This window comes from Oncorhynchus masou, chromosome 14 (assembly GCF_036934945.1).
Source record: "Oncorhynchus masou masou isolate Uvic2021 chromosome 14, UVic_Omas_1.1, whole genome shotgun sequence".
Taxonomy (NCBI): Eukaryota; Metazoa; Chordata; class Actinopteri; order Salmoniformes; family Salmonidae; genus Oncorhynchus; species Oncorhynchus masou.
This window is the reverse complement of record NC_088225.1, coordinates 7,389,119-7,415,592: the sequence shown is the minus strand read 5'-3', so window position 1 is coordinate 7,415,592 and position 26,474 is coordinate 7,389,119. Positions and strand designations below refer to the sequence as shown.

Sequence of the window (26,474 nt, the reverse complement as noted above, 5' to 3'; positions counted from 1 at the left end):
AGAAGACACTGGATGAAACACACAGCACAGTCCTCCCTCCTGTAACTCGTGTTAACAACCCTGCAGTGTAAGATAGTTTATATATCCTCAGTACATTTCAGTTGGATAGTTGGTCTCCTGGTGAGACCGTCCAGCCAGCCAGTCAGTGATGGTTGGATCGGTATGAATGTCGTTAACGGAGACGGCTGCAGTCAACAGTGGAAACGCCTTCACAGTTAAATCAGTCTGATTCAGCAGCCGGCCCTTCCTCTCGACATCTCAAACACTTCCTCCCTCAGCATCTCGCATGGGAAGTGGTCTTCAGATCACATGTTTTTGTTTGATGTATGTTTGAAGCCATCCCCATGTTTGTATCCTTTTGATTTCTTGTTTTTTTTCTTGCTGTACTGTGCTGCGTTTGTCAGCAGGTGTTTGGGTTTCTTCAGTCAGTCTGTCTATAGTTCTGTTGTGTTTGTGGTTGAGTGTTGGTTTCGTGACTGTTGTTGTTGTTGTTGTTTTCCACCTCAGGTGGCTGGGCTACTTAGGCCTGCTGCTTTTCAACATCCTCATCTGCCTGCTGGTGCTGTTTGGCCTCATTCGCAACTCCAAGGGAACACTTATTGGGTGAGTCCTACCATGTGAGGGAGTGAACTAAAAAGAACTGTGGGGAGCGGGACCATATTCTGCTAGGCCATATATTTATAGCAATTGTCATGCTATTGAAATATTTAAATAAAATGAAAGCGTCCAATGTGTCAGAGGTTTTATCTCATGTATCACTTTGTACGCCCGTTGCAAATTACGTTTGACTGTACTCTGAATAACCTTGTCATTGCGATTATGTGAGACGAATTCACGCTTCATAAAGTGTCAGCCAGTCACAGTCCATGTGGCACGTGCTTTAAAACTAACCTCTCAGAAAATTCCTCTGTCTCAACTCTTGACAACTCTGCAGGACCGTATGTTAGATCCTTTTTAAAAGGCATCAAGGACACAAGCTCAGCGCTGCCTGCTCTCCACTTCAGTCCCTCCCCTTCTATTTAATTTAATGGTCTGTGGATACAGTGGGGTCAGTTTGGGTGGCTCATTGTCATGTGAGTCAGTTCCAGAGCATTGGGCTTCATGGTTCCCCCAGGTCCCCCTCTCCTATCCCTCCTATGTCCTTTCATCTCACACATCCTCAGTGAATCAGACCCAGGTCATCCTCAAGCCCTGCCCAGAGACCAATGAAGGGGTACTTCCTCTGACATAATTAAACCTAACTCTCCTTGTGAGATGAGGGAAACATTATCCCAAGTCCCTGTGGGTGTTTAGGGTTGAAATCAAGGTTTCCTTTTTTGTAGCTCAACATTAAACCCACCAGCATTTTATTTAGATCAGTCAAAATGTGTATTAGCCTTCGTGGCTGTGGCTGTTTGATCATAATGTTGGCCTACCAGAGTGGCCTGCCATTAAAAAAACAATGGAGAAAATGCATCCCATAACATTTTAGCATGGAATAACAATTGAAATACCTGTTCTATCATACAGGCCTACATTCCATGAGACTTTTGAAAACATGCAGGGCTTGACATTAACCTGTTTTGGCTACTTGTCCTTCAGACAAGGAGGTGACTGGAACTGTTGTTGTGTTTGATGCAAAAGGTCACTTTACAAAATAAAATGGATTCGACAAAAATGTATGCTACCCTCTGCGATATTGCCTACTTAGCTTATTCAAGCCTGTCTTAAAATACAATATTGAAGCCATAAAAAAAAATAGATCTTTACCTGACTCGCTTTTCAAAGAGTGCTAGAAATGTACACATTTTGTGAAGGCTGGGAATTGCCAAGGACCTCACAATACAATGTTTCATGGTTAGGTGCCAATATGATATGTATTGCGATTCTCACGATTCTATATGTATTAGTGATTCGATACTGTCATTTTATTGCGTTCAGAACATATTGCTCACAAGGGAGAGCCATGAGAAAATGAGTTTTGAACAGTGATGGAAATAAAAGTGCATAAATCAAATGGGCTCCCTGTTAATAAAGAAGATGGAGAATCAGCTATGAAGGACAAGTACTGGAGTTGTGCAGGTACAGCCAACTAGCGCAAAAATAATAATTGCGATTGTCAAAACAATATGAAATATCATAAATAATATATCGGATATGTAACTCTATCGATTTTTTTCTTCTTTTTTTTTCTCCCATCAATAGTTTTGTGCTCTTGTAGGAAACAATCACTCCTTCATTGCTTACCAAAAATGTGCTACAGTATAATTTGGCAAAAAAACTCTCTAACTATCAAAGTATAGGCCTATGAACAAATGTGCTAGAGCTATCCCCGATGGTCGTCTGTTCTTTCGACCAGAATTTTTAAACATGTATTTTTCATAAATAGACACATCCTATGTGTGTTAATCAAATCAACGATATGCACTGAGCTTGTCTGATGCTTTAAGCACACTGTTTGATTAAATAATTAAGACGCACAAATGACTAGAGGGAGTCCGACCGCAATTGATTTCATTGTGCCAGACTTGCTGCTCTAACATCAAGAGTTTATCGATCTGTCCGTGTTGTTGAAGATGCAACATAATTACAACCATTTCTGACTGAAAAGTTCTGTTACCGAAATCCCTAATTTGTTTAGGAAAAACATTCCCTACTTGCTTGACCCGTGCTCTTAACGTGACACGTGTATGCATCGGATGCATGTGATCAATAGGGCCTAACCTATAGCATATCATAATTACATCAATCAATTAGTTATAACAAACTCTGAACACCGTAACACGTGACAGCAAAAGGGATGCAGAGGACGTGACAAATAAACTTGAAACAGGAATGTTGATTGGTTGTTCAGGGGGTAAAGGGGAAGTCAAGCGTGTGGAATAAATGTGACTAGTTGTGGAAAATACTAGAGATCAAGAAAAAGAAGGTAAGGAGCAAGCACTGAGTGCTTTATTTTATTTTTTAACTAAAATGCTTGATTGCATTTCAAATAATTAATGACCTGTATGCTGTGCGATGACATGAACAGCTGAATGATTGCTTGATTGATACAGTACTGTAGCCTATTTAACTATTGAAATATAGTCCTAAGTAAGTTACGGTATTAAGACTAAACAGGAGGTGCTCTTAGGCAAGTATTCTAATGACATTACTTATTATTATTATAATGATGATCATAATAGTAATAATAACAAGGATATCAAGAAAAGGGAGGGTTGTTATTATTATGATAATGTGACTTTCCTGACCATTTGTAACTGTGTAAACACTAAATAAATGATAAATAATACCAGAGAGGCTGTTCTAACGAAAAGAAATATGTCAAGTCTTTATTACAGCATAGCAAAGATTAAAAAACAGCCGGATCTGTGAAGTTGTTTATCTGACTTGTTGTGGTTGCGTGAGGCTTGGTGCTCACGGTCTCAGTAGGCTATTAAGCAAACACTCAAACAGGCAACAGAAACGGGATCTGTCTTATTTATGTAGATATATATCTGGATGATTTATAAAGCCAATCCCATTTAACATTTAGGGCTATTGATTATAGACCTAATTAAGTTTCTTCTCTCCTCACTTTTCTTCGTCAATTAAGGCAAGAGCTGTTTTCTCGTCTCCAAACTATGCTGCTGCCTCCCACATATGCTGGCTTTGCTATTATGCACATAGCAACAAGGTTTAGGAAAAGCACCAATTCAACAGTGTACTGATATTTCAGAACCACGGACAGCGACCACTATCCAACGCGGGAGAAAGCGCATTTGTTGTAAAGTAATATTTTTATTAGTGTTGCACCATTGTTCTTAGGTAATATAACCATATACAATTTCAGTAGCACGTCTTAGTGATGGACTGTGCCATCCCCACTGCTTCCACAATGGATTAGTCCACACAGACAGGTGCCAATCAGACAGATGTCTTGTAGACAATGATGATAAATAAAAACAAAAGAAATCCCTAAAATGTGAATGCGGATACATGCGATTCATGCGATTCTTCACTTTGATCTCAAAAGTGCATCAACTTGTGGTTGCTGGTGCCTGTCAATGCAATATAGTGTCCTCCTCCGATGCGCTCTGCCTATAACAAAATCTAACTTTTCTTCCTGGTATGTTGCATTGAAAGGGACAAATATTATGTTGATTCGATCACAATTCCCAATTCAAAGTTGAGTGAAGTTCAATCTCGTGCGCCTCTGTGCGGGCTGGTATGTCTTCTGGGCAGCAGTCCTGTTCTAACCTCTGTCCTCCCTCTCTCTGTCTCCTTCCCCAGAGTGTGTCTTCTGGGCATCCTGGCTCTGGTTATCAGCTGGGTCTCCCTGGGTCTGGAGTTGGCTGTGTCTGCCGTGAGTGTCTCCATGGGAACATGGCTCTATATCTCTATGTTGAGGCTTGGAACCCAGAGCTCAGTCCCAGTAGTGTGGGAGTTAGAACCTGTACAACCTTTTCCCTGAATCACTGCAGTGGGCCAGCTGACACTGAACAAAAAATAATGTTTGGCATTAGGTACTATTATCAGTATGTTTCATGGAGTTAGGTTTGTTAACACTTGCCAAGTTTATCTAGGGACAATTGCGAGGCAGACTAGCTACTACAATTTATAGCTGGTACAGTGTGCCGTTCATTGTGCGCGGCATGCTTTTATCAAATATTTAGAACCCAGTGGGATCTGTCTTTATGCAAATCCCCCTCCCACACCATTTCAAATGGATAATTCCCTCCCCTGCATATGAATCAGAGATGACCCCCTGCCTCGTCTTCCTTCCGGGACACGATGGTGCATGTGATCTTTATTATCTCCTGATGGAATTCCTCCAGTGAGACTGATTATCCTACAAACTGAGCATTCTCATTATTCGAACTACTGTGTTGTTGGGAAATGTCCTGTTGTGCTTTCTGACTGTTTGGTTTTTCCCACCGTGTGAACCCGTTTTACTCCCTCTCTGCAGACCTCCAGTGACTTCTGCGTTGCTCCTGACATGTTCGTCACCCAAATGACCGAACACTCTAGAGTACTTAATAAAGGTAAAGATTCATTAAGAGGAATCGCCAGTGTCTGAGATTTGTCACGTTTATCGTGAGATCGATCATAAAGTGAAATACAGACACTGCTCTCTGTGAGATTCACATCTTCCGCTATTTTTTTAAGTTGTATGTGCAAGAACGCTGAGAGGCAAGTGTTTGTTAAATTTCTCGGTCACAAGCTTTCATATCCTGTTTGTTTTGGAGGAGAACCGTCTGCCGACTATGAATTGCGTTCTCTCTTCAACTTGACAGAACACTACAGCAGTTATAGAAAATCGTTGTAGGGGGAAATGCATAACACCAATGACAAGTCTGGCTCTTAACACTGTCTGTCTGTGATAAAATATAAGTGTTTCTTTTGTCGTGGGGTACTGTCATCTGGATGTTTTTGATAGCTCTGACAAATGATTGGATTCATTCCCTTCCGTAGCATACACACTGGGAAATGAGGCGGAAATAATGACAGAGCAACGACACAAATGCCAAAAGCGCTTTAATATGTGCCAGACAAGCCCAATCACTGTGATGCTCAATCAATCCCCCATCCCACCCTGGGGAGAGAGAGATAAACCTGTTTCTATTCTCTGGCCAGTGGTGAAATGTATTGCTTTCAGATTTATGGACCAGGGCTGGGGTGCATGAGCTACCTCCTCAAACATGTAATAGGACTCAATACATTACCCCCAGAGCATCTGTGGCCGGGCAGACAAGCCAGGGGTGACGGGCTGCGCTGTGTTTTCAGTGTCTAATACGGCCCGTGGCGTAATTGGCCAATCTGGTCCCATGATGAGGAGAGAGAGATGGAGCCAAGGGTGTGTGAAGTAGTGTGTGTGTGTGTGAATGAGGTAAGACCAGTGGAAGAGGGGGGTGAGGAGAGACATGTTATGGTGCGAGAGGAAGGCCAGCAGGCTGTGTGTGTGTGTGTGTTTCTACTGCAGTCGACTGTATCTGTGGATAAGTACTGCGTAATTTAATACAGTCACCAGTAGGGCTGGGAATTGCCAGAGACGATATAATCACGATACTTAGGTGCCTTGCGATTCTCAAAAGGGAGCAATGAGAAAACAAGTTTTTATCAGTCATGGAAATAAAAGTGCTGAAAACAAATTGGCTACATTTTTCATATAAGAAGCTATTAAGGAAAAATACTGTAGTTTTGGTGCAGGTACAGCCAACTAGCGCAAAAATAATAATTGCCATATTGTCAAAACGATACATGGTCAAAAATACCCCGATATGTAACTGTATCGATTAACAATGTTTTTCCCCCCGACACTAGTGTCCAGTTAGTGTCATCCTCTTTCTAAATCACCACTCCATTGTCAAGTCATTGCTGGAGAGAATAGAGCTCTCTACCCTTTCATTGTGAATGCCTCTCTGTCTACTCTCAATAGGAATACTAGAGGAGGGAGCTGAACATTTATATGGCATTGTGAGATTTTAAATTCTCTCTCTCTCTCTTCAACACGGTGCCCAGTACATGTTTGTGACCCCTAAGAATCACCTTGCCTTCCGCCTCTAAAGTTGTTGTTCTCAATTCGCAAACGGCAGCCTTTGAAAAGGTCCCCCTTTTCGTTACCTTTTATTCCGTTCTGTCCTTATTTCAAACCTGAAAGATTCAGTCCTGGACACGCCGTTGGTTTTATTACTGCACGTGTAAATGAACCCTACAGGTTATACTTCACTCTGCAGCAGCTCTGGGTCCATTCTTCATCTTATCTGTTGTTCCTCGCTGGCTGTAATATGTCTGTCTTTACTGCCCTGTCCGAGCCCCAACAGAAAGGCTGTTCTCTATTCTCCTGCTTTCTGCTTAATGTTTTCGCCCGTTGTTTCTCTTATACATCACTCTGCCGTTATGGTAGTAAAATCCCAAACCTAATTATTGCAGCTCCCACAAAGATAAGTTATGAATCTGTCATCTCTGACTGGCTGCTTTAAACACTATTACAAGCCGTAAATGAGAGGTCTTCTATTCAGCCTGTTGTATCTGGCCATCCAAGGATATCATTGAACGAGCAGTTAATTTCCTTCGTCAGAGCCATAATTACACTGTTTATGGGTTTAGAGGAGCTACGGCAGATAGCTGGCGCATCCATAACCAGAGCAGACTTGTTCTTCTCTCTACCACTCTGTGTGTGCCCACTTGACTGTGTGGTAATCAGTGAACGTCACAGGCCAGTGTGTCATCAGAAATAGGTTACCATGTGTTATGTTGGTGGTGCTGGTGCTATTCTCTGTGATTAATACTGGGGACCAGAAGGAGAGCCACTCTGATTCAAACCTCTGCCATGCTGTGCTGTGTTTGAGTCACACACTCCCAAATATCATTATTTATTAAATTGCATGTGTGTGTGTGAGAATACATGTCTCCTTCTCACACCGTCCCAGATTGAGTTCCCTAAAGCAGGATACTGTTAATCCTACACGTACAGTGTGCCTGACCGTGCTGCTAGCTAACCCATTAGTATTGTTTACGGAGCTCTGAACTGTCCCCATCGACCTAGGTTCTGTCCCAAATGGCACCCTATTCCCTATATAGTGCTCTACTACTATTGACCAGGGTGAAGGGTAGGGTGCCATTAGAGACGCAACCCCAATCTCCTCTCCTCACGAGCCGCCGGTCTCCTCTCCTCACGAGCCGCCAGTCTCCTCTCCGAAACAAGCCACCAGCTAATCAGCAGCCATTGATTACTCCTCTGCAGGCCCTCCCAAAGATCATTATTCACCCTCCTTTAGAAAAGCAACCCCAAAAATGAACCCAAACTCTGTCCGTCTCTCTCTCTGTCTCTGGGGAAGCTGGCCTGAGATGATACCACATCACTGTAGGTTATGGGGTTCACCAGCTGACATTCAGTTGGCTGGGCACTGCTTCAGGCAGTGGCATATAAAGGCTATGGGATGTCAAGGTCAGGGAATAGAAATACCATCCAGTAAGTCACCATGGTGGTGAATGAGAGCTCCTACATACTGCAGCTTCTAAAGGACCTGCTTTCACAGGGGAAATGGTTGGAGAGAAAACATGATGGCCTCTGTGAGAATGTGTTCATGCAATTCACCTTGAAGCAGTGACTGTCACCGTACTACTAGAACTAACTAGACTGAGGTTGTCTGCGGTACATCATCTGATCCAGGCCTGTTGTGTGTGTTTTTCCACAGACATTTTGCAGTACTACATGACATGCAGTGTGGGCCAAACCAACCCATTCCAACAGGTAGGCTACTTCAAACAGACTTTTTACTGGCCATCATATTTTAGCGAAGCGCTTTGATATAGGCCTCACAGACACCAGGGATGTGTTGGTTTTCTAACGTGTTTAGTATTCATATCTTTTTCAGTATACAGTATATGCGTGATTCAGGCTAGCCTGTACCTTTGATGCAGGTTATAATTTATCCAATCTAATGAGGCTGAACCGTGAGGTGACTCATCTAGCTGATGCGTCTCCCCACGTACGTACATTTGTATAATGTATGCACATATCTTCTCTCTCATCTATGACCTCCGAAATGACCTCTGCGTGTAAATGAGGCGATCCCATTGGACGAAAGGAAGGGAAGACGGTGATCATGCGCAGCCTTTATACAACCTGTTCTGCCTGAAAATACAGTCTTAAGAGGAGTAAGACTAGTCAACAACCGCTACTTCAGAGGGAAGACTTTGTAGCTTTCTATTGGCTAATTAAAGTGTCGCAAAACATAGATCTTAGTGAATAAACATATCTCCCAGAAAAGCTTTTTTGTCCAAGAATACTGGTCAAGGCTGCAAGACTGTTTTTGGTCACAAAAAGCATATTATGACTCACTGTACCAGTCCAACTAGAGAGGAGCAGTATTACTGAGAGAGAGGGAGAGAGAACACACTCCCTGTGCCTTTCATCTTTTAGGCCAAATGTCAGCTTTTCCTGGAGGTTTAAATGTACATCTGCCAAACGGCCACTAAGGCCATTGCCAGTGTCAAATATTAACGTGATTTGAAGAGCCTGCCCATAAGACCCTATCTGTGACCTGCTTTTAATGGACTGTAGTATTTCTTTCCTCTTCTCAGTGCAGCACAAGCCCAGCCTAGTTATCACGGGCACGTCTGTTAAGAAAAAGGGTTGATACGTAATGAATGTCATATATCTGACGGGTGCCAGGGTGTGAATGTGCCGACATTGGGTTGAGTGTAAAGGGAACTTATTTGACTATCAGAAAGGACTAGAGCTAGCAGGGTTGTTTTTTACATTTTCTGTGTTTGGGTCAGGAGTTTTTCTTACCAAAGACATTGAACAAGTAGCGCAGTACTCGCCGCCATGTCTGATACAGGCGGTCGTGTTTCCCCTCTTGTGTTGTAGAAGTTGTCCGGGAGCCACAAAGCCTTAGTGGAGATGCAAGACGACGTGTCTGAGCTGCTCCGCTCGGCCACCAGAGAGTACCCCCAAACTAAGGTGAGCGTCCTGACATCCGTCACTTTACTTCCTGCTGTGAACGCCACCTGCCAGAGTACTGATACTACTGTATAACCTGCTGGCTCAGTCACGCCACACAAACACACCCAGGCTTTTCCCCCTGGTCTGAATACACCGGCTGTACTATTGCAGCAGTTCTAAGGGTTGAACAGTCCACTGAATGGAACCAGTGGACCAAGAGGCAGAGAGAGGGAGGAGACGAGTGCACCTGGCCACAAAAGGTCTGCTGGCACTTCACCTTTGCGTTATGCTCATGTTACTTTCACTGCCGTCCTCTGTGTACAGCCCTGTGTTGTATTGTCCAGCGCTGATCTTTCCGCTGTGTGCACAGAGCAACAAATGAGGCCTGACATTTGGGACGTGTTGGAAAATCGAGAGAGGCAGGCAGGCCAACTTCCGTGGCAGAGTGAAGAGAGAAAATGCTGAGTTCATGGGAACATTTCATGTACTGTTGGGCTACCAGAGATGGAGAACTCCATCAACACTCATCAGCCCTCGTGTCCCATTTCGTCATTTAAAATCGAGCTCTGGACAGACGCTGTTCTCTGCCGGCCGTTACAGTCGATAGGAGAATCCGGACGTGGTTTGTTATTACACCTCGTGCAGACAGACGGCGGTATAGCCTGAGTTTGAGGTTTCGGAGGAAGTACCCTCATTTCAATGGAACAACCTGGAGTCTGTCTGCACAAGGCTTCAGGGTTGCTGACTCTGTTCTGGTTTGGGAGTTTCCTCAAAGTTTCACCGACTCTCTACTTTTGTTAACATCACACCCACTAGTTTAAGTAGGACACCAAAATTAAGTACTGCCAGTATCTCTCTCATACACTCGCACACACGCTCACTGAGACAGTGGTCTGGCCTAATTTGCTGTGTTAAATGTCGACCTGGCCCTGTTTTAAAGCGTTTGTGTGCTTGTGTGTGTCTTGCAGGGGAATCTAGAACAGATCCAGGGGGTGCTGAACACCACAGAGATCGGCCTGCATCAGCTCACTGCCCTGGTGGACTGCCGAAGCCTGCACATGGTGAGCTGCCTTCCTGCCTGGGACACCAGCGGGACCGTGGCTAACATCCTTACTCCACAGGGGATGTTGTATGGTCTCTGTGTTGCGTGGTCACGGTCTACATGTGTACGTATCCCTCTCTGGGATGTGGTTGTTAGCATGTGCGGTCCATTCGGTGCATGTCCAGTCCGATGATGTTGGCAGATGTGTTTGCAAGCTGTGTCTAAACGGTCCAGTGAGTCGTTGTGTGACCCGCAGTTGGCTTTCCCTCTGCCTGTGTGATGGAGAGGACCACGTTCAAGGTTCACACTCCTGCGCTCAGCTGAGCTCAACTCTGCTCCACTGCTCTTGGTTCAACCCTGTATTCAGACCTGCTCCTGCAGTGCACTGCCTGCAGTGCATCCGCCGCCCTGGGCTGAGCTGCATATCTCTCTGATCTGTAGTAGCAGCCCTCCCTGACAGCTCTTCACGTCCCCCCCCCTGTTAACCCCTATGTGGCCGGTGCCCTGCCTGGGTCTCACTGTTCCTACTGTCACTCCCACTCTCATCCCCACCACTCACAGCCCTCACAGCGGAGGGCAGGAGAACCTGAGCCAATCAAGCAGTAGCCCAGGAGCTTACATTCGGCCTAAACCAGGGCCACTTTCAGTAGCAGATAGAAATGTCATGACGTGAATGGAGCTGACGTGGCTTGTTCTTCTACAGAGAGGGATGTTTGTTCTGCATCGTATATTTCTTTCTGAACATTGTGCTGAGCGTGACCCAGGAGGGTGGTGTAACACGCCTGCCTTCACATCACATGTAAACATGCTGTACCTAGAGGGAACAACCGAGACGTCTCTCAGTGCAAATGTAGGAAGCAGAAGCGGTCGTCATGAAATGTTTTCATTAAAAGCTGGACAATATTATTCCCAACTTACTCTGCTTTGGTCATGTTGAATAGCACTCCCGGGTATTGTGCATGTTGTCACGCTACTTCCTCTCGATAATGACTGTACTTTGCTTGGCTCTGAAGCAGCACCGTCTTGGCCTGCTTTCACTCCTCCACGCGATGTATCATTAAATAGTCATGTCTAACCTCCCTCTCCCAGAATGTGTGTCAGATAGGGCGCTGTGTACAGTAACCCTGTGTAGCAGACAGGCAAAATGTAGCATCTGTTTGGTAGGTTAGTTGTGTTTCTATGACGTGATGTGAACCTCTCGCCTGTGCACTAGTTGTCATAGATACATGTATATGACATGGCAACCAGACGGCAGTGGTGAGAGGAAAGTTCCATGCAGTTACATAACGGGTTATTATGTTTTGAAGGTATAGCTCATAGTTTTCACAATATCGCAATATTATTTTTGCGCTAGTTGGCTGTACCTGCACCAAAACTCCAGTATAGCTTGTTCTCCATCTTCTTTTTAAATAGAGAGCCCATTTTGTTTTCAACTTTTTTTAAGTGACTTGATCAATTCATTTTCTCATGGCTCTGTCTTGTCCCTCTGCAGCAGCAATATTTTTGAATGATCGACTCGCAATAAAGTCACAGTATCGAACCGCAGTACATAATAGAATTGTGAGAATCGCAATGCATATCGTATTGGCACCGAAGTAACGCCCTACTAGACAGTGGGAGTGTACTATGTGCAGACAGATCTGTGACCATTTTAGTGGTATTGTATCCAGGCACTGCAAAACTTCACATTTGCTCATGCACAATTGCATCACTGTCCTGTCATACAGGCCTACTGTGTGTGTGTGTGTGTGTGTGTGTGTGTGTGTGTGTGTGTGTGTGTGTGTGTGTGTGTGTGTGTGTGTGTGTGTGTGTGTGTGTGTGTGTGTGCATTTCAAATACATTTCATCTCATTTCATCTCATTTTTTCTGACTCTCAATTCCTGACAAGGCGTCATGAGGAAGGAAAATAATGTGGATATATTAGCATTCGTATTGTGCCGCTAGAGGTGAAATTCTTGGACCCCCGCAAGACGGACGAGAGCGAAAGCATTTGCCAAGAATGTTTTCATTGATCTGTACGTACAGTTGAAGTCTGAAGTTTATATACACCCTAGTCAAATACATTTCAACTCATTTTTTCACTTTTCCTGACAAGGCGTCATGAGGAAGGAAAATAATGTGGATATATTGAAGCAACATCTCAAGACATCAGGAAGTTAAAGCTTGGTCACAAATGGGTCTTCCAAATGGACAATGACCCCAAGCATACTTCCAGAGTTGTGTCAAAATGGCTTAAGGACAACAAAGTCAAGGTATTGGAGTGGCCATCACAAAGCCCTGACCCCACACCTATCGAAAATTTGTGGGCAGAACTGAAAAAGCGTGTGTGAGCAAGGAGGCCTACAAACCTGACTCAGTTACACCAGCTCTGTCAGGAGGAATGGGCCAAAATTCATCCAACTTATTGTGGGAAGCTTGTGGAAGGCTACCTGAAATGTTTGACCCATGTTAAACAATTTAAAGGCAATGCTACCAAATACTAATTGAGGGTATGTAAATGTACACTTCTGACCCACTGGGAATGTGATGAAATAAATACAAGCTCAAATAAATCATTCTCTCTACTATTATTCTGACATTTCACATTCTTAAAATAAAGTGGTGATCCCAACTGACCTAAAACAGGGAATATTTACTAGGATTAAATGTCAGGAATTGTGAAAAACTGAGTTTAAATGTATTTGATTAAGGTGTAAACTTCCGACTTCAACATGTCTGTTTGTATGACATCCACTAATGATCTAACGTCATGCACCATCACATAATTGAAGAGACTGATGCACTGTACCACCCTGTGCATACTGTGATCATAAATAATGTCAGGTACCATTATAAATGACTTGTCTGTTGCTGTGTTCCAGGACTATGTCCAGGCTATAACAGGCTTGTGTTGTGTTCCAGGACTATGTCCAGGCTATAACAGGCTTGTGTTGTGTTCCAGGACTATGTCCAGGCTATAACAGGCTTGTGTTGTGTTCCAGGACTATGTCCAGGCTATAACAGGCTTGTGTTATTAACTGTGTTGCTGTGTTGTGTTCCAGGACTATGTCCAGGCTATAACAGGCTTGTGTTATTAACTGTGTTGCTGTGTTGTGTTCCAGGACTATGTCCAGGCTATAACAGGCTTGTGTTGTGTTCCAGGACTATGTCCAGGCTATAACAGGCTTGTGTTGTGTTCCAGGACTATGTCCAGGCTATAACAGGCTTGTGTTGTGTTCCAGGACTATGTCCAGGCTATAACAGGCTTGTGTTGTGTTCCAGGACTATGTCCAGGCTATAACAGGCTTGTGTTGTGTTCCAGGACTATGTCCAGGCTATAACAGGCTTGTGTTGTGTTCCAGGACTATGTCCAGGCTATAACAGGCTTGTGTTATTAACTGTGTTGCTGTGTTGTGTTCCAGGACTATGTCCAGGCTATAACAGGCTTGTGTTATGATGGACTGGAGGGCCTGATCTACCTGGTGCTCTTCTCCTTCGTCACGGCTCTCATGTTCAGCTCCATCGTCTGCAGCCTACCTCACACCTGGAACAACAAGAGGTCAGAACCCTTCTCCCGTACACACCACTATCCTCTATTACCACATACAGTCCGTCCAATTGGACCTCGATGCTGTTTCTGTTTCTATGTTAGTGTTCCATGTCTATGAGGAAAATGGTTCAGAAAATAAACTATGTTTTAAGTATTTCAGGGTTTGAGAAACCATTTAGAATTGCTTCCAATAGAACTCATACATTAGTTAATAGAGCTTTTGCCTGAACCACAGACTGTAGCCTCTTGAGTCCCATTTTTACATTACACAGAAATGACAAATGATAATGATTTGCCTGTAGACAGACAGAGACAATACTATTATAGAATTTAATCGTTTTTTTTCCTGAAGAGTTTCTAAACCCCTGACTAAATGTGTTAGCTGCTTTAAGTCTTCCGTTGCTAGTATGTAGAACACTGGCAGCATCAGACCTGGCCAGGAGGGCCCAGCTGCTTCCCCCAAAATATCACTTCCTGTTATCCCCCTCTCCCTAATCGTACAAAGCTTTGCCTAAATCTATTGCAACCATTGCATGGAGTGGTGTAATTTTGTAGGTTGACGTTGTACTTTATGAAATCCATCTGATTTCCCTCCGCTGGGTGCCCCTATCAGCAGCAGATGGACAGGATGAATCATAATGCCTTGTAAGAGAGATGAGAGTTAGCTGTCCCAGGCCACGCCTCCAGTTTAACTCCACTATGTAATTAGCAGAGTTCTGCGGATACTGGCGAATATGTTATGTGCTGCAGTTTGATCTCAGCTCGCTGTTCCTGTTATACAGCAAAGGGTTTTGCATAGGAATGCATCTTCTAAATGACATTGTTGTTTGAGTAATAACTAGTTCTTAATAACCCAACATTAAGCTTTACTGCTTTTAATGCCATAAGCCATTCCATCGGTATGTTTTATATATGAACACGGTAATGTTGGGAATGAGTTATACCCCCCCCCCCCCCCTCCCCACTACATACTCTGTCTTTGTAATGTTCTGTATGGGTGAATGTGTGCTGCCCTGAATGGGATGATGTCATTAATTAGCTGTGTGGAGGAGAATGCTGTGGGTGGTGTGTTGAACACTAGAGGGAGACCAGCACCACCATGTCATCATCATCATCAGCGCTATTCACTGCAGCGCCACAAGGGCTATTTTTTTGTCTTCTTTTGTGGTCCATGTTTCATACCTTGACCGTTGTGCTACAGGGGGAAATGTCTTTGTTTATTGGAAATGTGACAATGTGGGCTTTCAGTGGTGCCCTTTTGCGCTAGTCACGATCACAGCTCCTGTTTGAACAGAAATGGCAAAGTAAACCAAATCCGTATTGTAGCAGATCAATATGTAATATTTGTGTGGAAACTGGATACATGTTTATCTTAGTTGAACGTGGTTTTATTCCTTATGCTCAGTGGGGATTTGCTCATTTCCCTTTCTCAAAGAGAACACACTTTCGTCTCCCCTTGGGCAGTGAAGAAATTGACTGGAAACGTGGCCGTGGATGAATGCAAAACGTGACTGTGAATGTGCCTGTTTTTGTGCTGCTGCTGCTCTCCCCGTCAGTGGGAGAGTGGCTCCCTCTTGTGGCCGTTTGTCACTCTGCAGTGTTGTAAGTCAATTCCATTTTAAATTTGGAAATAAACTGTCATTCCAATTTTTGTCCCCCACGATGAAATTGAGAATGGGACTGTGGATGTGTCCTTGTCTGTTTGTACGTTCGTCACATACAATAGCCCGAGTTTGACAATTTGGGTGAATGATGCGTCTTTCCATAGAGGTCTGACATTTACAAAATGACACTGATTTGTCCAAGGCGTGAGCTATAGTAATTAACTGAAATGTGTTAGTCACATGTAATATCTCAATTGGTCCAAGCAGGGGGTGCTGCATCCTTAGGGTATGACATGTTTTCTGTTGCCTTTTCCTCAATGATTTTCTATGAGAAAATGTGGAAGTCAGATTGGAATTTCTGTTTTATTCCTGAATTGAAATGGAATTGACGCCAACCCTGGTAGGATGTGTCCTGGTGGATGTGTGACTCAGCAGTGTCTTTCTCTGTGTCTCTATAGGAACGAGGCGGACAGCGAGGACGAGTCCGTGTCCCACGGAGGCAGACTGCAGAACCACGACAACCTGTACCGCGTCCACATGCCCAGCCTGTACAGCTGTGGCAGCAGCTACGGCAGCGAGACCAGCATCCCTGCTGCAGCACACACCGTCAGCAACGCCCCCGTCACAGAGTACATGTGAGTACAGTAACACCAGTCCCGTGGAACACTCGTCTCAAAGAGAATCACTGGGGAACAGCGGGTGCACTTCCCCTCCACTTTCTCAGTGTTGAAAGGTTCAAAGCAGGCTGTGGTGGTGAGGGTTGAGGAATGTGAGATACCATGTGACCCAGGGCTGTACTAGCACAGCCTCCACGTTTAGGGCACTGCTGAGAAAGAGAGGAGCGGTGCTCTGCTCCCCCGTAGAGGGTCACATTCTGGCGGCCATGAGTGATGCAGCTGTTGCTCTCCAGCTGTGGTTCTTTGAAACCCAACAGCCTTATGAATGGACCTCTTAGGATTTAGGATGGGGGCTGGGGGAGGGGATTTGGTGGTACTCTGGTTTTGGTGGATTGTACAGTACAGTACAGCCATGGATGTTCTGTGGGGTTCTGTGTCTGTGGTGCCTGTAGGGGTTTAAATGGTATCATGAACTATTTGTATATGTGGTTATGTGCTTCTGTGGCATGGAAAGTATGTTTTGAGGGTCAGTAAGTCATGTATGTGTTTGTGCACCTGTTTCTGTGTGTGTGTGTGTGTGTGTGCGCGTGTACGCACAGGTCCTGCAGCTGTAGTCCCATCCCCGCCTGTGTTTAACCTTTGGGAGTGTGTGTTTGTTCTGTTACACAGGACCCAGAATGCCAATGCCTTCCAGAACCCGCGGTGTGAGAACACCCCACTGATAGAGAGAGAGTCCCCTCCTCCCTCGGTAAGTGTCCCAATGTCTACGTTATACACTGATGGACAGAACACCTCCACTGACTGGGTCATTTGGCAGCCATTGTGTAGGACACGATAATGAAAGATCTTTTCGACGAGATCTTGGGGGCCTGGGGCCTGGTTTTGGAACTGATGTCTCGGTGTAGTCGGCGTTTTGTTTTTGCCTCTTATTTTGACATATTCAAGTTTGGCTCACAGTAAGAGCCAGAGTCAACATGACGATCCTAGCTACCAGTCTCCACAGGTTGTGTGTTATAAGTCAACCTGAATCCCTCTGTCAGTGGTCCCTGGTCCTCCCTGGCCGGTCGCCCTCTTATCCCGGAGGCTGAGCCCCTCCTTGGTGTCAGTGTGTCTGCTTGGGCCTAGACTCTGCGCTGTGCATCTTCTCTATACTGTCTTGTCGCTGTTGTTTTCTTTCCTGCAAACCCACACAGTTGTATTTGACTGCCGGCTTGGACAGTTACAGCCGCAACAGCTGGCAGTTAAAGCCCTCGGCGAGTGAGAGATCGTTTTGGTAACCACCACTATGCTAACAGGTACAGACGATGCCCACCCCACCCACCCACCCCCCTTCACTTACCCCAACCCCAACCCCCCACGCCCTATCCAGAGTTACCTGCCACCCCACTGCCCTCCTGTGTCTTGCTAGTGTGACCCCTCACCTAACGCGTGTCCCCTGACTGTGGCCTTGGGCAGCATGCCTTCCTATCCCCCAGCACTGCAGCTGTTTTAGGTGGTACACGTCACGTTCTTGTCCTGCCTCCAGGCCCATCATGGCCTTTCTTTCAGGAACATTTAAGCCAACGTCCGACAGGAAACGGCATTCACGTAATTGCGTTGCGGTCTGCCGAGCCCTTCAGACTGTTGCATTCCCCTTTCCACCGGAACCAGGGAGGGTCTGGTAAGGAGTGGACACTGAATGACCTCTGAGTGGACTTTTTTAGTGATTGACGGTTTTGAAAAATGAACGAGTTAATTACTATAGAAGAGAACAACTTTATCCAGTTTGTTGCCAGGAGATTCCCCTGGTCCAGGACTTTTACTGGTTCATTTTGGAAGTCTTGAGTTCTTCTGTGAGCCAGAACATCTTTCTGCTATTGTCAGGTTGTTCCACCTATGTGTCCGTCTCTCTCCTGGCCTTCAGAGCTCATAGATGAACACTATAAAGGGTAGAATGGCTACTGAGTGTGGAGTGGGATGATCTCCACCTCACTTTACCTCGAAGTCTAAGAGACTCCCACTGAAAGTCATGATGATCTGGCAAGGCCACTTTTCAGTACAACCGTGTGCAGGATATAACGTCTGGTTATATCCTGTTGGCCGAGCATGGCGCTGGCAACGCTGATGATCATAGGTGCACGCATGACTGCAAGTCGCTTTGGATAAAAGCTGAATGGCATGTATATTCTATAGGAGTTATAGGCAAGTGGAATAAGTCCTGTATGTTCTGTAAACCTGTCACATCCTTTCACAGAATATGTACTGCAAGTGCACCTGGTTTTGTGTCTGCTCCTTCCTTTGCAATAAATACATTGTAATGTACACAGATGTGACAACCCAACCCAATTCCAGTTTGGTTTATTATCCCTAAGTACAGTATGATAAGCCCTTACTTTCCCATGTAGAAACATACTATATATACACTGGATAGATGGATGGGTAGGTGGGTAGGTAGGTACGGTAGATAGATAGATACGGTAGATGGGTACAGTTGAAGTTGGAAGTTTACATACACTTAGGTTAGAATCATTCAAACTCGTTTTTCAACCACTCCACAAATTTCTTGTTAACAAACTATAGTTTTGGCAAGTTGGTTAGGACATCTACTTTGTGCAGGACACAAGTCATTTTTCCAACTATTGTTTACAGACTGATTATATCACTTATAATTCACTGTATCACAATTCCAGTGGGTCAGAAGTTCACATACACTAAGTTGACTGTGACTTTAAACAGCTTGGTAAATTCCAGAAAATGATGCCATGGCTTTAAAGCTTCTGATTGGATAATTGACGTCAATTTCAAGGCCTACCTTCAAACTCAGTGCCTCTTTCCTTGACATCATGGGAAAATCCAAATAAATCAGCCAAGACTTCAGGGGGAAAAAATGTAGACCTCCACAAGTCTGGTTCATCATTGGGAGCAATTTCCAAACACCTGAAGGTAACACGTTCATCTGTATAAACAATAGTATGCAGGTATAAACACCATGGGACCACGCAGCCCTCATATCAGGAAGGAGATGCGTTCTGTCTCCTAGAGATGAACGTACTTTGGTGAGAAAAGTGCAAATTAATCCCAGAACAACAGCAAATGACCTTGTGAAGATGCTGGAGGAAACACGTACAAAAGTATCTATATCCACAGAAAAACTAGTCCTATATCAACATAACCTGAAAGGCCACTCAGCAAGGAAGAAGCCACTGCTCCAAAACAGCCATAAAAAAGCCAGACTATGGTTTGCAACTGCACATGGGGACAAAGATTGTACTTTTTGGAGAAATGTCTTCTGGTCTGATGAAACAAAAATAGAACTGTTTGGCCATAATGACCATCGTTATGTTTGGAAGAAGAAGGGGGAGACTTGCAAGCCAAAGAACATCATCCCAACCGTGAAGCACAGGGGTGTCGGCAGCATGTTTGGGGGGTGCTTTGCTACAGGAGGGACTGGTACACTTCACAAAAAATATGGCATATTGAGGAAAGAAAATTATGTGGATATATTGAAGCAACATCTCAAGCCATCAATAAGTTAAAGCTTGGTCGCAAATGGGTCTTCCAAATAGACAATGACAACAAGCATACTTCCAAATTTGTGGCATAATGCCTTTAGGACAACAAAGTCAAGGTATTGGAGTGGCCATCACAAAGCCCTGACCTCAATCCTATAGAAGATTTGTGGGCAGAAATGAAAAAGCATGTGCGAGCAAGGAGGCCTACAAACCTGACTCAGTTACACCAACTCTGTCAGGAGGAATGGGCCAAAATTCACCCAACTTATTGTGGGAAGCCTGTGGAAGGCTACCCGAAACGTTTGACCCATGTTGAACAATTTAAAGGCAATGCTACCAAATACTAATTGAGTGCATGTAAACTTCTGACCCTCTGGGAATGTGATGAAAGAAATACATGCTGAAATCAATCATTCTCTCTACTATTATTCTGACATTTCACATTCTTAAAATAAAGTGGTGATCCTAACTGACCTAAGACAGGGAATTTTTACCAGGATTAAATGTCAGGAATTGAGTTTAAATGTATCTACCTACAGTATCTACCACTAGTATCTACCTACAGTATCTACCACTAGTATCTACCTACAGTATCGACCACTAGTATCTACCTACAGTATCGACCACTAGTATCGACCACTAGTATCGACCACTAGTATCGACCACTAGTATCGACCACTAGTATCGACCACTAGTATCGACCACTAGTATCTACCTACAGGATCTACCACTAGTACCTACCTACAGTACCTACCTACGGTATCTCCCTACGGTATCTACCACTAGTATCTACCACTAGTATCTACCACTAGTATCTACCACTAGTATCTACCACTAGTATCTACCACTAGTATCTACCTCTAGTATCTACCTCTAGTATCTACCTCTAGTATCTACCACTAGTATCTACCACTAGTATCTACATACAGTATCTACCACTAATATCTACATACAGTATATACCTCTAGTATATACCTCTAGTATCTACATACAGTATCTACCACTAGTATCTACATACAGTATCTACATACAATATCTACTTCTAGTATCTACCTCTAGAATCTACCACTAGTATCTACCTACAGTATCTACCACTAGTATCTACCTACAGTATCTACCACTAGTATCTACCACTAGTATCTACCTATAGTTTCTACCTATAGTATATAGGTAGATACTGTAGGTAGATTTCTGATCTCTCACAGACTGTTCAGAGCCAAATCTGAGGGTAGGGGAATCTGCGATATTCTGAACATATTGCTGATCCTAGGTTTCCACAATAGGCTGTCCAAATGACTCCCAGGGTGACATTCCCACAATAGGCTGTCCAAATGACTCCCAGGGTGACATTCCCACAATAGGCTGTCCAAATGACTCCCAGGGTGACATTCCCACAATAGGCTGTCCAAATGACTCCCAGGGTGACATTCCCACAATAGGCTGTCCAAATGACTCCCAGGGTGACATTCCCACAATGCAAAGCCCCGGTGCTGTATCGGGAATGGACTCTGCTCAGTGACTCAATTTAAAGTGAATTAATGGACACTGAATTTTTTCTCTGTTGGTGTTGTCATCTGTTATGTGTGGAGCTTGTTCATTCTCCAGCCCTCACAGCCAAACACTCTCTATTGATTTGTTAAGGTGACCTGTTGTTCTCAGCTTGTTACATTAGTCATGCTTTTTTGATGTCAGGGAAAAGACCTGCACTTTCAAACATAGAACATATCAAATATACACCCCTGAGGCAGAGGCAACATGTAAAGACTTCTGTCTTCATTACAATGTTTTCCAGAGGCCCTTTCATGACTCTTCCATTTTTGTGTAGTTCTCTATTGGATGAAAATGTTTTATCTGTGAATACACGGGTCATCCCATGCTGTTTTGTTACGCCTACATGTCTCTTTCTCTCAACAGTACACCTCCAGCATGAGGGCCAAGTACCTGGCCAACAGCGGACCGGGTCCCAGTACCTCCACCCCCGTACCTCCACAGCACCAAGAACACGAATCGGCACACCACTCACGACAGCACACTCCACACCGCCCACCACATCACCCAGCGGCGCAGCTCTAGACAACACCTGGGGCGTGACCCACCAACAGACACGCCAGTGTGGAACCACCTCGCCTCTGGAAACTCTTCTCTAATGCCCCTCAACATCTCTGTGACGTCATCGCCATCCTCATCCAGGCTCCAGTCCCCATCTCCTTTCCTCATCGCTCTTACTAGCCCTCTCCCCCAGCAACAACTTCAAACATCTGAGCCAAATATGTCATTTGAAGTGTGCTTGATGGCAGAACAGAGAAAGGAACGCGCAAGGCAGACGCATCGTGTAAATAGTTCTGTCGTCATTACAATGTTTTCCAGACAATACAGACTGAGGCAACTGGCTTCGTGAACGATCTCTGCTCCTTTTCTCTGCTCCTTTTCCACTCCTCTGTCTGCTCAGTCCACCAAATATCATCTTGAACGGAGTGATATTGTCTTATGTGAGGATATGTTGCTCAAACAACATCTTTTGGTTTTATTTGTCTGCCACTTGTGGGGTCTTCCTGTATTTGATATTGTATGAAAGAGACATCCACCATCAAATGGTCTCCATGTTAACCACTGCAAAAACCACTGGTTATGGTGCTGTGAAGGAGAGAACACCTGACGAGATAATGAACCTAAACTGCCATTACTTTGGTGAGGACTGAGACAGTTATGGGAATATCTAGCACTGATTACTATTGATAGTGATTTTGTTCAATATGTTGCTACGTACTGTTCTCTCTCTCTCTCTCGCTCTCTCTCGCTCTCTCATTGCTGTAGGAGATGTTAAGCAATGCCTTACACAGAGAGCTGTGGAAAGGCCTAGAAACTACTGTTCTCTCACACCCTTTTACAGAACTAGGCCTCTGTCTGGATCCAGGCACGGTTCCTCAACGGCCGGATGTACCTCAACAATACTATGGCAATGATCTGTCTGAAAGGCAAAGACCAGTGTTTCTCAAGCATTCCGTGTGAGTGTTCTTCATAACAGTGAAACATCTCAGTTCCTCATGTAATCCTGTGATCTGGAGGACTTGCAACACGACCAGTAGAACGCCGGATCGAGGAAGGGGCATTAACATCAGTGGTATTATCCATTCTCTCAATCCATGTGTCTGACAAGATCACACTGGTATATCATTACTACTGTCTAACCAGCTGAGACTGCTGATTTCTTATCCACGTAGACATCAGCTTGTTATTGCATTTGTCTCAGACTGTGAGTGGGACCAGTTATCTCATTTCATAATGTCTTGTAGTAGTAGGTCTATGACTGGAAAAGACTGGGACCTCTTAACTCTTACATTAGTCCCGACCTGCATGTTTGTGGCTGTTGTCCCCCCCCTCCCCCAGGGGGAGTAATACAGTATGCCACTATTCCTGTTGTCCCCCCCTCCCCCAGGGGGAGTGATACAGTATGCCACTATTCCTGTAAAATGACTGAAGCTACATGTATTTTGAACTGGAGAGTTTTGCTGTGGAAAAGGAGTTTATTTTCCATTCCAGCGTCTGCTCTTGGATGGTGTGAACTGAGAAGACGTATGACGCTGCTAACTGAAGAAGAAGAGCTGTGAACGGTGGGACCCGCTGTCCTCTCATCAATACCACAGACCGCTGTTATCAGAACTCTAATTCTCATTACATCCAAGAGTTTGGTCAATTGAGGATATGCTTAATAAAAGGTTCACACTTCTATGGTAAGGTTTTGTTCCCAAACCGGGAGACTTCAGACGAGGAAAGGAAACATTTTGAAACTAACAGAAGCACAAGCTTTTTTTTTTGTTCAACACACAGATATGAGGACTGGTTCCAGGTTGCTGAGAGACCAAACAAAATAGGAGTTTTCCTCCACCATTATAAGACTCATTTAAAAGATAATTTGCAGTGCTCTTCTGTTAGCCAGGTATCTTGTGCTGGTGTTGGTGTTCGTCTGCGTACAGTGGTCGGTGTGTTTGCTTGCCAGTCTCCTGTCCTCCCAACAGATCTCTGACCGCCTCGCAACGTTCTCCTCTGCTGAACCCTATGGATATAGTCACAGACTGTAACATCACGTTACATCCAATGTCTGGAGACTGTGTAAATGTATTAGTATGTATTTCTTCTAAAGAGGTGTAGAATTCTTGTATTCTAGTATACGGTTATGCATGTTACAACAGCCAAGACAACTGCAAGATGGACGTCCTAATGCACCAGCATGGTCACAAAGATGTGTTTTAGCATAAAGAATGATTTTGGAGAGAGAGAAAAAATACAACTGCGGGAGTTGTTTCACAATGGGTGAATTTGACCTTTTCAGCAAGAACATCCTACTTTCCTGTGGACTCTTAAAGCATGGTGCCCCTTCAAACGTAGAGTGAAATATTGTTGTACGCTTTTGCTACCGACGCTTCTCTTGGCGCCCCTTCGTTCTGCGTTGTAATCAATATGAGAGGTGTGGTCCTTTCGTCAGACTGTGCCAATAACCAAACACAACACCTTACCTTTACTAGGATCTTTTTAAATGTCTCACGTCGGCCTGTTTGTACAGTTCACAGCACTGCGGTTGCCTGAGCAACCAGACGAAGAGAATGAGCCCTACATTTTGAACTGAAAATGAATTGTTCTTTTATTCTCTGTGTGAAAGAGCATTTATTATAGTAACGATGCATTTTTACTGTTTTTAGAGTAGTCATATTCTCTTTGTTAATATTGTAATGCTAGACAGCCTTTAAAGGGATACTTCGGGATTTTGGCTATTAAGCCCTTTATCTACTTCCCCAGAGTCAGATGAACTAATAGACCACCGTCTCTGCATCCAGTATGAGTTAGGGGTAGATCTGCGAGCCAATGCTAACTAGCGATAGCTGAATGAGTGGAAGTGTATGGTATCTACTAGCAAATGCACTAACGCTAGTTAGAAACTTCCTTCAAACTGCACGCAGAGACAAAAATAATTGAATATACCAGTGCATCGGACTATGGGGCAGTAGATAAAGGGATTGATTGCAAAAATGCTGTGGTATCCCTTTAAAACATGTTTGCAAAATGAGCTGGTGAAGTTGACATTTCCTTTGTCATTGTGATGAAACCTTTTTTGCTTCATTAAAAAAAAAAGTAATTTACCATTGGTCATTTTTAGTGTTCATTGCATATATTACGATGTGTAGTAAGCAGAACATTTTTGTTGCTTTTATGGGAATACGATATAGTTTTTGTCTTTCATTGCTTTGTTTTGATAACATAACTGTTGATTTACTCATTTGTTTTCATATTATTTTAAAGCAATTACTAAAATATTGTACATGTTAAACCTGTGGTTTTATTGAGCTTGAACTCAGTGTTTTGAAATTAAACCAACCTTAACTGTTGAACCCTGACTTGTCTTTACATGTAGTGAAGAATAGACCATGTTGATCGTAACTGTTTAAATGGACAGAAATGCATGATTTATATGAGAGTTTGATTTTAACTCGGGCTTCCACTGTAAAATAATGTAGCCTATGGGCAGCAACCAATGGTGAACAAAGATAAGATTTCTTGCTCCACTTGGCTTACATTGTGACTAGGTAGCAGTGTCTCAGTAAATATATCTGCGCTATAGTACTCTGAGGTGATGGTTGTTTGTTGATACAAGTATTTTGATATTCAACACAGCAGGCTTTGTTACAGGCAGTAATATAGCTCAAATGTATTTCTGGGCTGTGCTATTGTTCTCTGTAGTGTGCAGATTGAAAGGCTATAGGCCTGGATGTCCTGTTGACTGGAGAAGAAAGGCTGTGTTGTCTGTGTAACCACACTGGGCCGACGGCAGGCGAGAGGCCAGTGTCACAAACAGGACAGACGTCCAGCATTGTCTCCTTCCTGTAGGGCAGAACGTCAGGCAGCTGCTGTCTCTCCAAGACTGGCGTCCTGTCTAGTCGAAGGGGGGATGGGAACGGGGATGGATGAGTGAATGGACCCTCCTGAATGATCATTGTCTCCTTCCTGTAGGGCAGAACGTCAGGCAGCTGCTGTCTCTCCAAGACTGGCGTCCTGTCTAGTCGAAGGGGGGATGGGAACGGGGATGGATGCGTGAATGGACCCTCCTGAATGATCATTGTCTCCTTCCTGTAGGGCAGAACGTCAGGCAGCTGCTGTCTCTCCAAGACTGGCGTCCTGTCTAGTCGAAGGGGGGATGGGAACGGGGATGGATGCGTGAATGGACCCTCCTGAATGATCATTGTCTCCTTCCTGTAGGGCAGAACGTCAGGCAGCTGCTGTCTCTCCAAGACTGGAGTCCTGTCTAGTCGAAGGGGGGATGGATGAGTGAATGGACCCTCCTGAATGATCATTGTCTCCTTCCTGTAGGGCAGAACGTCAGGCAGCTGCTGTCTCTCCAAGACTGGCGTCCTGTCTAGTCGAAGGGGGGATGGGAACGGGGATGGATGCGTGAATGGACCCTCCTGAATGATCATTGTCTCCTTCCTGTAGGGCAGAACGTCAGGCAGCTGCTGTCTCTCCAAGACTGGCGTCCTGTCTAGTCGAAGGGGGGATGGGAACGGGGATGGATGCGTGAATGGACCCTCCTGAATGATCATTGTCTCCTTCCTGTAGGGCAGAACGTCAGGCAGCTGCTGTCTCTCCAAGACTGGCGTCCTGTCTAGTCGAAGGGGGGATGGGAACGGGGATGGATGAGTGAATGGACCCTCCTGAATGATCATTGTCTCCTTCCTGTAGGGCAGAACGTCAGGCAGCTGCTGTCTCTCCAAGACTGGCGTCCTGTCTAG

General features: G+C 44.5%; 1 protein-coding gene across 1 annotated transcript in view; it reads left to right on the top strand.

The window, feature by feature from the left end:
• The window catches only part of ttyh3a (tweety family member 3a), a 58,605-nt gene extending 33,526 nt beyond the window's left edge, over positions 1–25,079 (top strand). Inside the window, exons 5-14 of the mRNA XM_064986117.1 lie at positions 508–603; positions 4,252–4,324; positions 4,928–5,003; positions 8,160–8,215; positions 9,338–9,430; positions 10,381–10,473; positions 13,856–13,992; positions 16,046–16,222; positions 16,874–16,952; positions 21,610–25,079. Coding sequence (XP_064842189.1) covers positions 508–603; positions 4,252–4,324; positions 4,928–5,003; positions 8,160–8,215; positions 9,338–9,430; positions 10,381–10,473; positions 13,856–13,992; positions 16,046–16,222; positions 16,874–16,952; positions 21,610–21,768 — 1,039 coding nt within the window. The 3' untranslated portion in view covers positions 21,769–25,079. The remainder of the gene's footprint in view (positions 1–507; positions 604–4,251; positions 4,325–4,927; positions 5,004–8,159; positions 8,216–9,337; positions 9,431–10,380; positions 10,474–13,855; positions 13,993–16,045; positions 16,223–16,873; positions 16,953–21,609) is intronic.
• The last annotated feature ends 1,395 nt before the right edge of the window (positions 25,080–26,474 follow it).